This window comes from Dendropsophus ebraccatus, unplaced genomic scaffold, assembly GCF_027789765.1.
Source record: "Dendropsophus ebraccatus isolate aDenEbr1 unplaced genomic scaffold, aDenEbr1.pat pat_scaffold_2041_ctg1, whole genome shotgun sequence".
NCBI classification, from domain to species: Eukaryota; Metazoa; Chordata; class Amphibia; order Anura; family Hylidae; genus Dendropsophus; species Dendropsophus ebraccatus.
The window spans coordinates 7,388-21,920 of NW_027209481.1; the positions used below are offsets into that span (position 1 = coordinate 7,388).

The window sequence follows — 14,533 nt, forward strand, 5'->3', positions numbered from 1 at the left end:
CGGGTTGCAGTAGAGTGCCGATACCCAGTTCATAAAGTTTGGGCCTAGGCCCAGGTATCTCAGGGACTCCACCATGAAGGCCCAATTGACTCTGTCGAACGCCTTTTCCGCATCCGTTGACAGCAGCATCAAAGGCATATCAATTGATTTGGCTTTGTGGAGCAGAGCAATCGCCCGCATGGTGTTGTCCCTGGCCTCACGACCGGGCATGAAACCCACTTGGTCAGGGTGAATGATCGTCCCCATTGCTTGAGATAATCTGGTGGCGAGGATCTTAGAGAATAATTTCAAGTCTACATTGAGGAGCGAGATGGGGCGATAATTGCTACATAGGGTACTATCCTTCCCCTCTTTCGGAATCACTGTGATGTGTGCCCGTGTGGAGTCCAGGGGCAACTCCCCCGCCCCGGAGACTGCGTTGAATGCTTTGATGAAGGGGGGGGCCAGTAGAGTTTGAAACCTCTTGTAGTATGTTAGGGAAAACCCGTCAGGCCCGGGGCCTTCCCCGTCTGTGTGTCCTGGATGGCTGCTAAGAGCTCCCCTACGGAGAGAGGACTCTCCAGGGCCTCTGTGAATGATTCATCTAGGTGGGGCATACCGGAGGTAGCTAAGTACCTCTGAACGCGCGTCAAAAAACTGCTCATGGTCGCGGGGTTAGTCGCGTCCACGGAGTATAGTTTTGCATAGAACGACCGAAATTCTTGCGCAATTTCGGAGGGAGTGTGTATCAGGGTTCGGGACTCCGACTGCACCACCGGAATATAGGATCGAAGCTGCTGAGCCCGTAGTGCCCTTGCCAGAGCTCTCCCAGGCTTATTACCATGCTCATAGTAGTGCCTTTTGCATTTAGATAGTGTAGCCTTGGCTTTATGTATGAGGTGCGCCCTGAGTTCCTCCCGCTTGGAAAGAAGCTGTCCTGTAGTGTCGGCAGTCTGGGTCTGTTTATGGGCTGTCTCCAAATCTTTCAGCTGTGCCAAAAGCTTCTCTGTCTTGAGTGACCTCTCCTTTTTAAGACGGGCCCCGTGCTTCACGAGGATGCCTCTGACTACACATTTATGGGCTTCCCAAACTGACATCGGTGAGACCTCTGGTGTGTCATTTAGTGGAAAATATGACTCCAATGCGGTCTTAATCTCCTGCTGCACCACCACATCTTGTAGGAGTGAGCTATTGAGACGCCACTGCCATTGCGGGGTTCGGAGGAAAGGCAACTCAAGAGACTGAACTATCAAGGGTGGTCTGAGAAAGTTATGCTATCAATATGTGTCTGCGTAATGAGGGAAGGTCGCCATGGTGGAGAAAGAAGTAGTCCAGTCTGGAGTATGAGTCATGTACGGGTGAATAAAATGTGAAGTCTTTGTCGGCGGGGTGGCAGATGCGCCACACATCTACCAGTCTGTGTTCATGCAAGGTCAGGCGAATACGCCGTAAGGCGGAGGCGCTGACATGGGAGGACCCCGTGGAGGTGTCCAGTCGTGGGTCCAGCGCAACATTAAGGTCGCCCCCCAGCACCAAGGTCCCCTCAGTAAAGTCCTCCAGTGTGTCCAACATTCCGGATAGGGCCGGCCTTGATTTGCGTTGGGCAGGTAGAGGGAGGCAAATGTGAAAGTGTGTGTGGCGATGCGACCCTTAAGGAGCACCATCCTACCTGCATCATCGCAAGAAGTCTCCACATGTTCCCACGGCAGATTTTGGATATCAAGATACAGGTACCGCATGCCTTCGGGTTGGGAGAGTAACTGTGGTATGCAAAGGGAAGAGGGAGTTAGACAGCGTGATCAGATTAGAAGCATTAAGGTGCGTCTCCTGCAAAAAGACCACCTGAAGTTTCTGTTTCCTGAGGAGGTTCAGTAAAATAGACCGTTTCCCCGGGTCATGAAGGCCTTTAACATTGAGGGAGCCTACCGAAGGGGCGCAGCCGCCGCCATCTCCAAAAAGGAGAGAAGGGGGGGGGAGGGAGGGGTTAGGTGGGGGGGTTAGATGGGGGGGGAGGGAGGGGTGGAAAGCGGGGAAGGGCGAACAAGGGGGAAAAACACAAGGGCAAAGAAAAGAGGTAAGCGGGGAGAGTGCAGAAAGAGACTAGGAAAGAGAGATAGGTGCACCCAAAAGAAGGGATCGACCACCCCCACAAATTAGTGGGAGCGGTGGTCCAGTGGTGGGAGAGAGAGAAGAATGGAGGAAGTAGAGAGGAGGGCTATGCCCAGAAGAAAGATCCACTAGGAAGACCCGCAGGAAGTCCCAGATGGAAAGGAAAAGAAAGAGGGTAATGGAAAACCATGGGGAGGTCCGTGGCCAGAAACCGTCTTAATGAGTTACAGAAAACACTGGGGGCCGAGTCCGCCCCATCCCGAAAAAATAGGGAGGCAACAGAGCCCAGACCCCACAGGGCACAAAGCTTAAACCAGGGTTCAACTATAACATGAGAACAAATGCAATGGCAGCATCACAGAGCCTACAAATGGAGTGGGAGGTGTGAAGAAGGAAAAATCACACCGCCAGGGGAACAGCCCAGATCAGGACGGGGGGGGACCGCGGCAGCAGGGGCTCCCAGGGCTTAAACACGTGGACAGATAGGTCCCTAGATTCGCTGAGACCCCACGTTCCCCCCCGCTCCCTCACAACTACGGCGTGCAGAGTCCCGGTTACCAGTGTCCCCTCACAACTGCGCGGTATGTAGATAAGTCCCTTGTCCACATGTAGGCTAGGTTAGGTCGTTCAGGCCTCCAGCGGGAGATCGGCGGACAGGTCCGGACCCAAAGGGACATCCCCTATAGGGGACGGCGGTCTCTCACGGCGGCGTCTTGTGCCCCCTCTGGAGCGGGATCTGGGCTGCAAAACAGAGAGCGCGGTCCACGGCCAGCCAGTTCGGAACCGACACAGGTGAGGTATCCAGAAAGGAGAAGAGACCCGGCAGATCCCCCGGCGTGCGAACCACGTATGTACGCTCCTCCCTTTTCACTATCACATGGAAGGGATGTCCCAGCGATAGGAGGCGCCTCGCTCTCGTACACAGGCCAATAGCGGTTGTAGGAGTCTTCTCATATTACAGTGTCCGGCCGAAACATCCGGGAACAACCTAAGTACAGTGCCCTCATACATAATGTCCCCTTCCACATCCCTGGCAGCTCTTAGTATGGCTTCCTTATCAGTGAAAAGGTGCAGCCTACACAGGATGTCTCTAGGGGTACCTGCTTCCTGTTGGAATCTGGACACACGGTGTACCCGGTCTATGACGTATGTGGCCTCTGCAGGACGTCCTGTGACTTGATTAAAGAGGGAGGTGGTCCTTTGCAACAGATTATCTCGGGACCCCCGCTCTGGCAAACCTTTAATGCGGACATTGTTCCGACGTCCTCTATTTTCCTGGTCGTCCAGCAGCAGTGTAGGGTCTGTGTGTGGCGTCTCCCCAGCTCAGTTTCGGTTTCAAGTGCCGAGACCCGTGTGGTCAGTGCCGCTATAGCGTCTTCAGTAGCGGTCGTTCTGGCCGAGATCTCTACCACTTCCTCCCGCACCGCGCTGAGGGCTTGTTGATGGGCCGCTTCTATGCGGTGGGCAAGAGAGTCCAAGTCCTGTTTGGACGGCAGCGCCTGAATCAGGGTCCGGAGCATAAGCAGCTCGGACTGCATCGCTGTCACCGGAGGGTCTCTTGGCGCCAGTAGTTGCGAGTCGGTGACTAGGTTGCCGTTGTCCCCGAAGGGGTCGGGTGGAGAGCCACAGTCCTCTGGTCCCGTGAGCGGGAATCCGCGCTGTTCTCCCGTCCTCTGCTGTGAGGAGGCCGTGGGCGCCATGTTGCTCCGGCTCGCCGGGGTTCCCGCCGGGATGAAGAAGAAACGGTCTATGCCACCGGAGGAAGCCACCGAGCGGGTCACTGGGCGGAGTGGGTTATCTGCTGCAGTCTTCTGACGGGTGGGCATCACATCTGAGCACGGTGAGTCCCGGTTATCGTGTCTGACACGGCCTCTGGCACGGAGCTCCAAGAGAACACGTCCTCACAGCGCCATGACTAAGCCACTCGCCACGGCGCCATCTTGGAGCGGTCCCCGGCCGGCTTAGAAACGAGATTGCTCCTCCGGGATAACATCCGGGGGAGCGATCTCCGCCACTAGACACCAGGGAACAGCTGAATCCGGTAATCGGATGCAGCTGTCATGTTTGACAGCTGCATTGATTACTGTATTAGCGGGCACGGCGATCGGACCGTGCCCGCTAATACCTGCGGTCCCGGGCTACATTTTTTATTTATTTATTTATTTATTCATTATTTATTTATTCATTTACTGGTGTCCATCTGCAGCAGCCCCCTCATTGTATGTTTGTCAATTTAATATCTCTTTGTCAGCCATGGTTCATTGTGTATTTATCATTATTTTGTCATTTGTTTGTAATTTAATAAATAAAATTCATATGTTGTAATATATCAGAGGTTCAGTCGTTCTCTATTGGTTTTTTGATTACTGTATTAGCGGGCACAGCGATCGGACCGTGCCCGCTAATACCTGCGGTCCCGGGCTACAAGTGGCACCCGGGACCGCCGCGGTTCAGAGCGGGGTCGCCCCACATGAAAGTTACCCATTATATGCCTCAGGCAGTAGGTAGCCCCATAATTGTGCCCCATGTGGTAGCCCCCCCAAATAGTGCCCCTCCTAAGTGCCCAACATATAGTAGCCAGCCCTCCCCAATAGCCTCTTATATAGTAGCCAGCCCTCCCCCATAGTCTCTATATAGTAACCGCCCTCCCAATAGTGTCTTATATAGTAACCAGCCCTCCCAATCCCAAAGTGTCTTATATAGTAACCAGCCCCCAATAGTGTCTTATATAGTAGCCAGCCCTCCCAATAGTGTATATATAGTAACCAGCCCCCCAATAGTCTTATATAATAGCCAGCCCTCCCAAATAGTGTCTTATATAGTAACCAGCCCTCCAATAGTGTTTATATAGTAACCAGCCCTCCCAATAGTGTCTTATATAGTAACCAGCCCTCCCAATAGTGTCTTATATAGTAACCAGCCCTCCCAATAGTGTCTTATATAGTAACCAGCCCCCAATAGTGTCTTATATAGTAGCCAGCCCTCCCAATAGTGTCTTATATAGTAACCAGCCCTCCCAATAGTGTCTTATATAGTAGCCAGCCCTCCCCAATAGTCTATTATATAGTAGCCAGCCCTTCCCCATAGTCTCTTATATAGTAACCAGCCCCCCCTAGTCTTTTATATAGTAACCAGCCCTCCCAATAGTGTATTATATAGTAACCAGCCTCCCAATAGTGTCTTATATAGTAGACAGCCCTCCCAATAGTCTCTGATATAGTAGCCAGCCCTCCCCATAGTCTTATATAGTAGCCAGCCCTCCCAATAGTGTCTTATATAGTAACCAGCCCCCCCATAGTCTCCTATATAGTAGCCAGCCCTCCCCATACTCTCTTATATAGTAACCAGCCCCCCCATAGTCTCCTATATAGTAGCCAGCCCTCCCAATTGTGTCTTGTATAGAAGACAGTTCCTAAAATAGTATCTTATATAGTAGCCAGCCCTCCCCAATATTTTTTTATAGAAGTCAGCCCTCCCCAATAGTCTTATATAGTAGCCAGCCATCCCAATAGTCTTATACAGTAGCCAGCCCTCCCCAATAGTCTCTTACGTAGAAGCCAGTCCTTAAGAATAGCCTCTAAAATAGAAGCCAGCCCTGGCTTGGACTCCAGGAGGCGCCCGTCGGAGGATGCTTGCGATGACTTCACCACATTGCCATTGTTGGGGCACTACTGAGATACTTCGAGGCCACGGGCTAAAAACTGCCTACGGCCTATGAGATTTTAATATGGGTGGTCCAAGCAGCTCTATGGACCACCCATATATAACCTGCAGCAACGTCAGGTGGCCAAATTTAACACAGCAATGGAAATGCATGGTGGGCCAAAATTAATGGCACCACGGGCTGGAGTTTGACATGACTGTTATACATTGTATACTTTACTTTCTATTCATCTCTCCAGGATCCTCTGCTGATATCTTCTATATAAGAGACCGACCCATCAACCATGGAGAGAGACAGAGACAAGATGGCCGAGAGGATAATAACCCTCACCCTACACATACTCTCCTGCTTACTGGGGAGGTGAGGGATTCTGGGAGTGATGTCATCATGACATCATTCTTATCTAAGGAATAACAGATGGATAGGACTGGGGAGGTGAGGGATTCTGGGAGTGATGTCATCATGACATCATTCTTATCTATGGAATAACAGATGGATAGGACTGGAGAGGTGAGGGATTCTGGGAGTGATGTCATCATGACATCATTCTTATCTATGAAATAACAGATGTATAGACTGGAGAGGTGAGGGATTCTGGGAGTGATGTCATCATGACATCATTCTTATCTATGGAATAACATGGATAGGACTGGAGAGGAGGGGATTCTGGGAGTGATGTCATCATGACATCATTGTTATCTATGGAATAACAGATGGATAGGACTGGAGAGGTGAGGGATTCTGGGAGTGATGTCATCATGACATCATTCTTATCTATGGAATAACAGATGGATAGGACTGGAGAGGTGAGGGATTCTGGGAATGGATGGAGTGATAGTATAGTAATGTGTCTCTCCATACACAGGATTACACAGTAGTGAAGAAGTCCTCTAGTGGGCGCTGTGGGGCCCCTGGGTGTGAAGGATGGGGAAGAACCCTGAGCCCAATCCCGGGGCCCCTGATACATGAGGAAATGGAGGAAGAGAAGATCCTAGAAGTCACCAACAAGATGGTGGAGCTGCTGAGTGGAGAGGTGAGACTGTGGCTGCTGGGAATGCTGGGACATTATACAGTAACACCACTGGAGGGGTGGGGGGGATGACTGTGTGATCATTGTGTGTGTCAGGTTCCTATAAGGTGTCAGGACGTGGCGGTCTATTTCTCCATGGAGGAGTGGGAGTATGTAGAAGGACACAAGGATCAGTACAAGGATGTGATGCTGGAGGATCAGCCAGCCCCTCCCATCAGCAGGTAATAGACAGGACTATATACACACCTCCTCTCTGTATTATCTGGATGGAAAGAATGAATTCAGTCTCTGTATGTGTCCCTCCAGTCAGATCCAGTAAGAGAACAGCACCAGAGAGATGTCCCCGTCCTCTTCTCCCACAGGATCAGGTAGATGGAGATGTTCCTATGATCTGTACATCCCACCTGACTTCTCCTACTGTTTGATGACTTTTACAATATTTCTCTCACATCTTATGAATCAGGGGAAAGATCTAATTGAGACCAATGCTCCAGATATGACAATAAAAGAAGAAGAGACAGATGAAAGCAGTAATAAGCAGTATAAGGTGGACATTCCTATGGGGAAAGATCTGAACTATATTAATGACAAAATAGTAAAAAAAAGAAGAGGAGATGAGTTATGAGCAGTATAAGGAGGACATTACTACAGGGAAGGATCTGAACTATATTGATGCGATAGGCATAATAGTAAAGGAAGAAACAGATGACAGCAGTGATGAGCAGTATAAGGAGGACAACACTACAGGTAACCGCCCAGGTGAGTAGTGACCACTAAATGCAGAGAACAGTCACACATTCTCCTCAGTCACCGGCTGTAACTATTCTGTGTGGAATATTATAAGCTCTGTGTCCTGTCAGTTTTCCAGCTATATAATTATTCAGCCTAAATTCTAATATACAGCACAGTCCCAGCGGACAATATATCACTATCAGTCTCATACTGGTGCATCTATAGTGACTGTCCACATCTTACAGCGTACCTGCTGCAAATGATTTTTTCATGTTGACATTTGGTCTTTTCTTTGACCGAACACATAAAGTCCCAGCGCTCACAGACATGGCTCGGTAATGACTAATAGTAATGTTCAGCGAGCACAAAAATTTTTGAATGTTTGTGAGTTGAAAATTTTTCAATGCCTGAGAATATGACCCCTCATGACCTTTGACCATTACACTTAGTTTAGATGCAGGAAAGGCCTCCGACAAGACCTCATGGCCCTTTATTCCCACCACTATTCAGCGTAGACGGTTTGGCCCTATATTCTCCCAATATATTATAGTTTATACAGAAACTGACGGCAACTCCAGATTAACAGACGTAATACTTTGCCCTTTGTGGCTATGACGTCCCTTGTTCGGGGAGGGTCATCCAGAAAGCTGTATGGAAGGCTCCGACCGCTTACCAAGGACACATGTAGCCGGGGGTTCTGGGTAATTTGGTATTTTCCAGTAATGTAATGGCCTTAAGTGCCATTGCATTTCTGTAAATATATGTTATTATTTTCATGGCCCTGTGAGGCGCTCTAGCAGTTTTATAAAACAGTCTTTTCCAAAAATGTTTGTGACATCCCCTGCGCTCTGGAGATACAGAGCAGTCTCGTGAGATCGCTCTGTAGCTTTCACTGTTAATTAATGTCCCTGCACCTTATGCTGCAGAGACATTACAGTTCCACCTGCTTTCCCCTCCCTTCCTCTCGGCCTCCGGACCGAGAAAGATAAAGAGAAACTGACAGCACAGACATGTATATATTGGGGTCTGGGATATGCATATATCTTTGCGGTCAGTTTCCTGATCACAATCAGCAGTATATACTTACCAGCCACGCTGCTTGTGACCGTCATCTGGTTCTCCGGCCGCTGTTGGAACTACAGGCCACCTACTCCTACAGAATGGTTGACAGTCGGAAGAGGTGGGGCCTGAAGACATAGCCGCCACAAGGACTGGAGAGTCAGATACCGGATCACAGAAAGCGTGGCTGGTAAGTATACACTTCTGCTTGTGATCTGGAAACTGACAGCACAGATATCTCAGACCCCTATATGTACATAACTGCGCTGTCAGTTTCTATCAAGGGCTGCATGAGCAATACAAAGATTGTTCATGCAGCCCATCTGTCTTAGACAAATGTAATAGATAGAATCACACAAGAACAGCTTAGATACATCTGCAAGCATGGAACTCTGGGGCGTGGCCTATGTGTCAAGCTGCCAGCCTCAAGATGGCCACTTCTATAAGCTGTTCCTTGGTAGTTTTCACACACTATGACAGAATTTAGAGACCTAATGCTTTCAGGGGTAATTTGTTTTATGTTTCGTTATATTTACTTCCTCCCTGCTGTAAAATAACTGCGTATATAGGTTCTGTTACTGGGAAATAAGAGAAATGGTGTTTTCTCCTTTGCAGAGGATTCTACCAGGAGCTCAGGGGGACATCAGATCTCCTCAGAGGATCATATCACACAAGATAGATATGAGGAGCCGTCCACTATCCCAGATACACCCTCAGCCCCTCACAGCAAAGATCTCTCATCTCATCCTGTTATACAAGTCCCATCTTCTGCTCCATCACAGCAAGCTGACATTTACAGAGAAGACGACGAACATCAAAGAGCAAATACAGGAAAGACTCAGTTTTCAGATTTACAACGTGAACAACGCTTTACTCACAAAACATATATTACAGAGGAGAAGCCTTTTTTATGTTCAGAATGTGGGAAATGCTTTACTTACAAATCAAAGCTTGTTACCCATCAAAGAATTCACACAGGGGGGAGAAGCCATTTTCATGTTCAGAATGTGGGAAAGGTTTTACCGACAAATCAAATCTTCTTCATCATCAAAGAATTCACACAGGAGAGAAGCCATTTCATGTTCAGAATGTGGGAGATGTTTTAAAAGTAAATCAAAACTTGTTCAACATCAAAGAATTCACACAGGGGAGAAGCCATTTTCATGTTCATATTGTGGGAAATGTTTTAGTCGGAAATCACATCATGTTAACCATCAAAAAATCCACACAGGGGAGAAGCCATTTTCATGTTCAGAATGTGGAAAAGTTTTACTCAGAAATCAAAGCTTGTTCAGCATCATAAAATCACATAGGGGAGAGGCCATTTCATGTTCAGAATGTGGGGAAATGTTTTACACACAGACCAAGGCTTCTTACCCATCAAAGAATTCACACAGGGGAGAAGCCATTTTCGTGTTCAGATTGTGGGAAATGTTTTAGTGACAAATCAAATCTTTTTCACCATCGAAGAATTCACACAGGGGAAAATACATTTTTATGTTCAGAATGTGGGAAATGTTTTAAAAGGAATCAAAACTTGTTGAACATCAAAGAATCACACACAGGGGAGAAGCCATTTCATGTCCATAATTGGAAAATGTTTACTCTGAATCAACGTTTGTCAGATATTAGTAAAGTCACACTGGGAGGAGACATTTCTATTAGAAATGAGAGAACTTTTCAAATGTTCTGCAGATTCGCCGAGATTTGTCACTATGTTCTGGTTTGTCTGAACCTTAAGCGTACCGCAATAAAACAGCTGAATGATGGCAGCTACAATAGTTGGACTATAGGGGCTTTTATGCTGCGAGAAAAAAAACGCTCAATTTTACATTTTTAGGCTATGTTCACACACCGTATCTTTTCGTAAAAGTACGGCTATGTTGCAATCGGCTGTGGCCGCAAGCTTCATAGTGTGCGTGGCGAGTTCTGATGTGGGTGCGCACAAATGCGCCCACATCAGAACTCTGCGGCGTGAAAGATCATCCGGCCGATCACTCCAGTAACGGTCGGGATCATCTTTCAGAGACCGGCCGCTCCGTGACGGTCGGTCTCTTACGCATGTGAACATTTTAAGGGATATGCACACTGAGCAATTCTGGAGCAATTGAAGCAGAAAGTTTTCTGCTTGAAATTCCTCGCCTATTCTGCTCTGGCAGAATGGGAGCAGAATTTGAGAGGAATGCAAGCAGAATTCAAGCCCCATTGAATTCTATAGGATTCCTCTAGCGGAATCCGCCCAAAGAATTGACATATCAGTTCTTTGGGTGGAACGTGGATTCCGTACTAAAATTCTGGACGGAAATTTCCGCAGTGTGCATGGACAGACGGAAATCTCTTTTTGCTCTATGGAAAGGAGCAATGTTGCATTTAAACGGGCGGAATTTTGAGCAGATTCCGCGAGAATTGCTCAGTGTGCACATACCCTCACAGCAAAAAAGTGAGGTTAATGTCCGTTATTTCAATGGAAGAAGAGGTAAAAGTGCAAGTTTGAAAGTTAAGTTTAAAATTAGGACCGTTTGTTCCAGGGATTAAAAATAGCACATCAAAAAGTGTGGTGTCTAATAACCAAGTGAACAAATCCTTAGGGTGGGTTCACACTGAGGAATTCTCCCCGGCCGGCTGATTCCGCATTCTGCCGAAAGTACTGACATGTCACTTCTTTCGGCGTAATGCGGAATTAGCCAGCCCATAGAATGGTGTCTATGGAGCGGTGGAAAGGCGCGCGGACAGCCGACGGAATTCCGCTGAGTTTATCCGCGAGAATTGCTCAGTGTGAACCCACCCTTACAGAGTGTTACGAGTGCATCTCAATAAACTACAATATCATCAAAAAGTTCCCCAAAGCTTCAGCCACAGCTGAGCGGAATGGCAAGAGAGCTGAGCAATGGTCAGGCAAAGTTGGCAAATCAAAAACTTGACACAGGAACATCGGTACCATAGTCAAAATGTACAGCCTCTGGAAGGCTAGCCACTATCCTCTAGGCCAGTGTTTCCCAACTTTTCTACATCAGTGAATCACAGGTGACGTCTTCTTTGATCTGAGATGTTCTTTTTTTCCTCTCCATCTGGCCAAGCCTCCATGATGATTTCTTCCAGCTACAATTCGTCTCTTCGGAACCTGCCAGACAAACATCTTGGGCTGCGCACTTTTCCTTCAACTTCCTTCCTTCCCCCTCCTATACGGTCCTATACAGTAGCAATTACACTGTTTGGTGCCAATGCGCAGTAAAGTGAGTAGGTAAGTAGGTTTCCCCTGTATGTAGGATCCCCTGCTGTGCAACCCTATATAGTATAATGTCCCCTGCTGTCCCCATATAGTAATAATGTCCAGTGCTGTGCCCCCATATAGTAATAATGTCCCCTGCTGTGCCCCATATAGTAATAATGCACCTGCTGTATCCACCAGTTATAAAGTCCCCCCTCTGCCTGAAATTAACCGACCCCTCTACTCACTCTCTACCCCACCTGACCGACCCCCCCCATCCCCACAAGCACTACCCCACCTTACCCCCTTACACACACACACTACACCACCTGGCCCCCATCCCCCCCACACACACACTCCCCCACCTGACCTCACACACACACACACACACTATCCCAGCAGACCGCCATCCTCCCACCCCAAACACACACAGTAACCTAAGACACCTCGGGGGTTACAATACTCACCCCGATGCAGTAGTCTGAGGTGGAGGAGCGGGGCTGGGGAAAAGCTTGGCGCCGCTACGGCCAAGTGTGGCGCACTAGGGTGACGTCACTGGAGCGCAGGAGAGAGGCGGGCAGGAGTGTGCGGCCGTCCACTGTGGCCCTCCGTCCAATGTACCCACTGAGGAATAGGCGAGTATTCAGCGAGCGGATAAAGAGGAAAGATTTCTGCTTGAAATTCCTCGCCTATTCAGCTCTGGCAGAATAGGAGCAAATATGAGCTGAATAGAAGCAGAATTCAAGCAGAAATTTAAGCCCCCATTAACTTCTATAGGATTTCTCTAGCAGAATCTGCCCAAAGAATTGACATGTCAATTCTTAGGCGGGGGGAGGGTTCACACTACGGAAGAGAAGTTTCAGCATATTCCATTGCTCGTACCTGCTCATGGCCGCGCACGTCTCCGCCTCTGCCATAGACACCATTCTATGACCGGGCGGATTCTGCCTTCTGCTGAAAGAACTGACATGTCTTTGACTGACTGAAATTCTTTTGTTTCTGGATGATACTAGTCTCGGGGCATGGGCTGCACAGTGACAGCCATTAAAGCGACCCTGTACTTACAATCTGTCCCCCCCCCCCCCCTACCCCCAAACCACTTGTACCTTGGATAGCTACTTTTAATCCAAGATCTGTCTGGGGTCCGTTTGGCAGGTGATGTAGTTATTGTCCTAAAAACTACTTTAAACTTGCAGCCCGTGTCAAATTGACGGCCTAGAGTGTCTGTGCCCTAGGCTTGCACCACCCTCCATCCTTCCTCCCCGCCATCTTCACCATTAGGAATGCCCAGACAGCATTTCTCTTATCATCACTTGTCTGAAAACTGCACAGGTGCCCTAACGATCCAGCACACATGCAGTGTTCACACAAGTGGTGATTAGGAGAAATGCTGTCTGGGGCATTCCTAATGGTGGAAAGAGGGCGGGGAGGAGGGATGGAGGGGGGGTGCAATCCTAGGGCATAGAGACTCTAGGCCATGCCAATCTGACACAGGGCTGTGTGGTTGTCCTACCACGGGTGTTTCTATTGGTACACCCTTCGTGAAAGCTGTAGTTATTGTGCTTAAGTGGTGATGAAGGTAGTGATAAAGTTCCGCCACTAGATGTCGCTGTATTAGATATATGTACTTAGATGCTGCTTGGCTGAAGTGTGTAAAGGGTTATTGTTTATTTGTGTGTCACATGGATCTGTAAACCTATAAGAATCTTTTCTTCCTCTGTCCTATCATCTTTCTCTCGCCGTGGACTAGGAGAGTCACAGAGCAGGATAGATCCCAGACAGCCGTAAGCTAGGAACTGATCCGGATAGAACAAAGTCGCTAAGAGCCTAGGAACTTTATCTCACAGCTTGGTGTCAGGACGGAACCCTTAGCATTCCGCTATCCCAGGTAAACAAGGTCTAGGGACTTGTGTCACCCTCAGAGGATGGGGTCACATGACACTGGTGGCATTTAGATGTTGTGAAGACTAAAGGTCAATACACGGGCACAAGTATTATCTCCTTCTTCTAAGTATTCTTTACCTCATCCCCCAACATCCCGGCAGAGCACAGCACTCACTGGGTTGAATCTCACAACATCCTCTCTCTGCTACTCTGATTCTTTGTATCTCTTAACATGCTACTTCAGTCAGCATGACTGTACTCTATCCTGCATTCCTATCACAGATTGGTTGCTGTATTGTCAAGTGTTCGTCCACAAGTATTGTCAAGTGCTTTCTCGAGAGAAACCTATACTGTCAAAGGAAAGCTGTATAACTTGCTGCACACAAGTACCTTCAAGTAAAACCAAGCATATTTATGATAAAGAGACTCTGTGGTTCTTCACCCCACACCAACTTAGTGTACACTACAGCCTTGGGACATTTCCCCTTTCTGTGGGTGGCAGTTCCGATAATCCGGGAGGGTCTCTACACCACTCCGGCCCAGCGTGATATCATCCCAAGGGACCCTGTAGCAGCCCGGCAGGACACTGTCCACAGGGGAAAAAGGTACAACCGACCTTCTAAACTGAAAGCAGGTTGCCCACCATACCTGTGTGCAGAACAGGCACTGGCGTCATGACATAACATCTTAAGTCCTGGCTGTATCTTGGCTACAAAACACCAAAAAACTGTTAGAAACTGACTCCATGAGGATGGTATGAGGGCCCAACGTCCACAGATGGGGGGTTGTACTCACGACGAACACTGTGCAGGACGACTGGCATTTGCCAGAGAACATCAGGATTGGCAGATTCACCAACTGGCGCCTT

The 14,533-nt window shown here is 48.4% G+C and overlaps 1 protein-coding gene across 1 annotated transcript; it reads left to right on the top strand.

Moving 5' to 3' along the window:
• Positions 1 to 6,433: 6,433 nt before the first annotated feature.
• LOC138775780 (gastrula zinc finger protein XlCGF8.2DB-like) lies at positions 6,434 to 10,189 on the top strand (the record flags this gene model as incomplete). Its single annotated transcript, XM_069956028.1, has 7 exons — positions 6,434 to 6,483; positions 6,618 to 6,785; positions 6,879 to 7,003; positions 7,089 to 7,150; positions 7,246 to 7,541; positions 9,189 to 9,839; positions 9,910 to 10,189. Coding segments are annotated over exons 5-7 (985 nt in total), but the record flags the coding sequence as incomplete, so codon positions are not given.
• Positions 10,190 to 14,533: the final 4,344 nt, after the last annotated feature.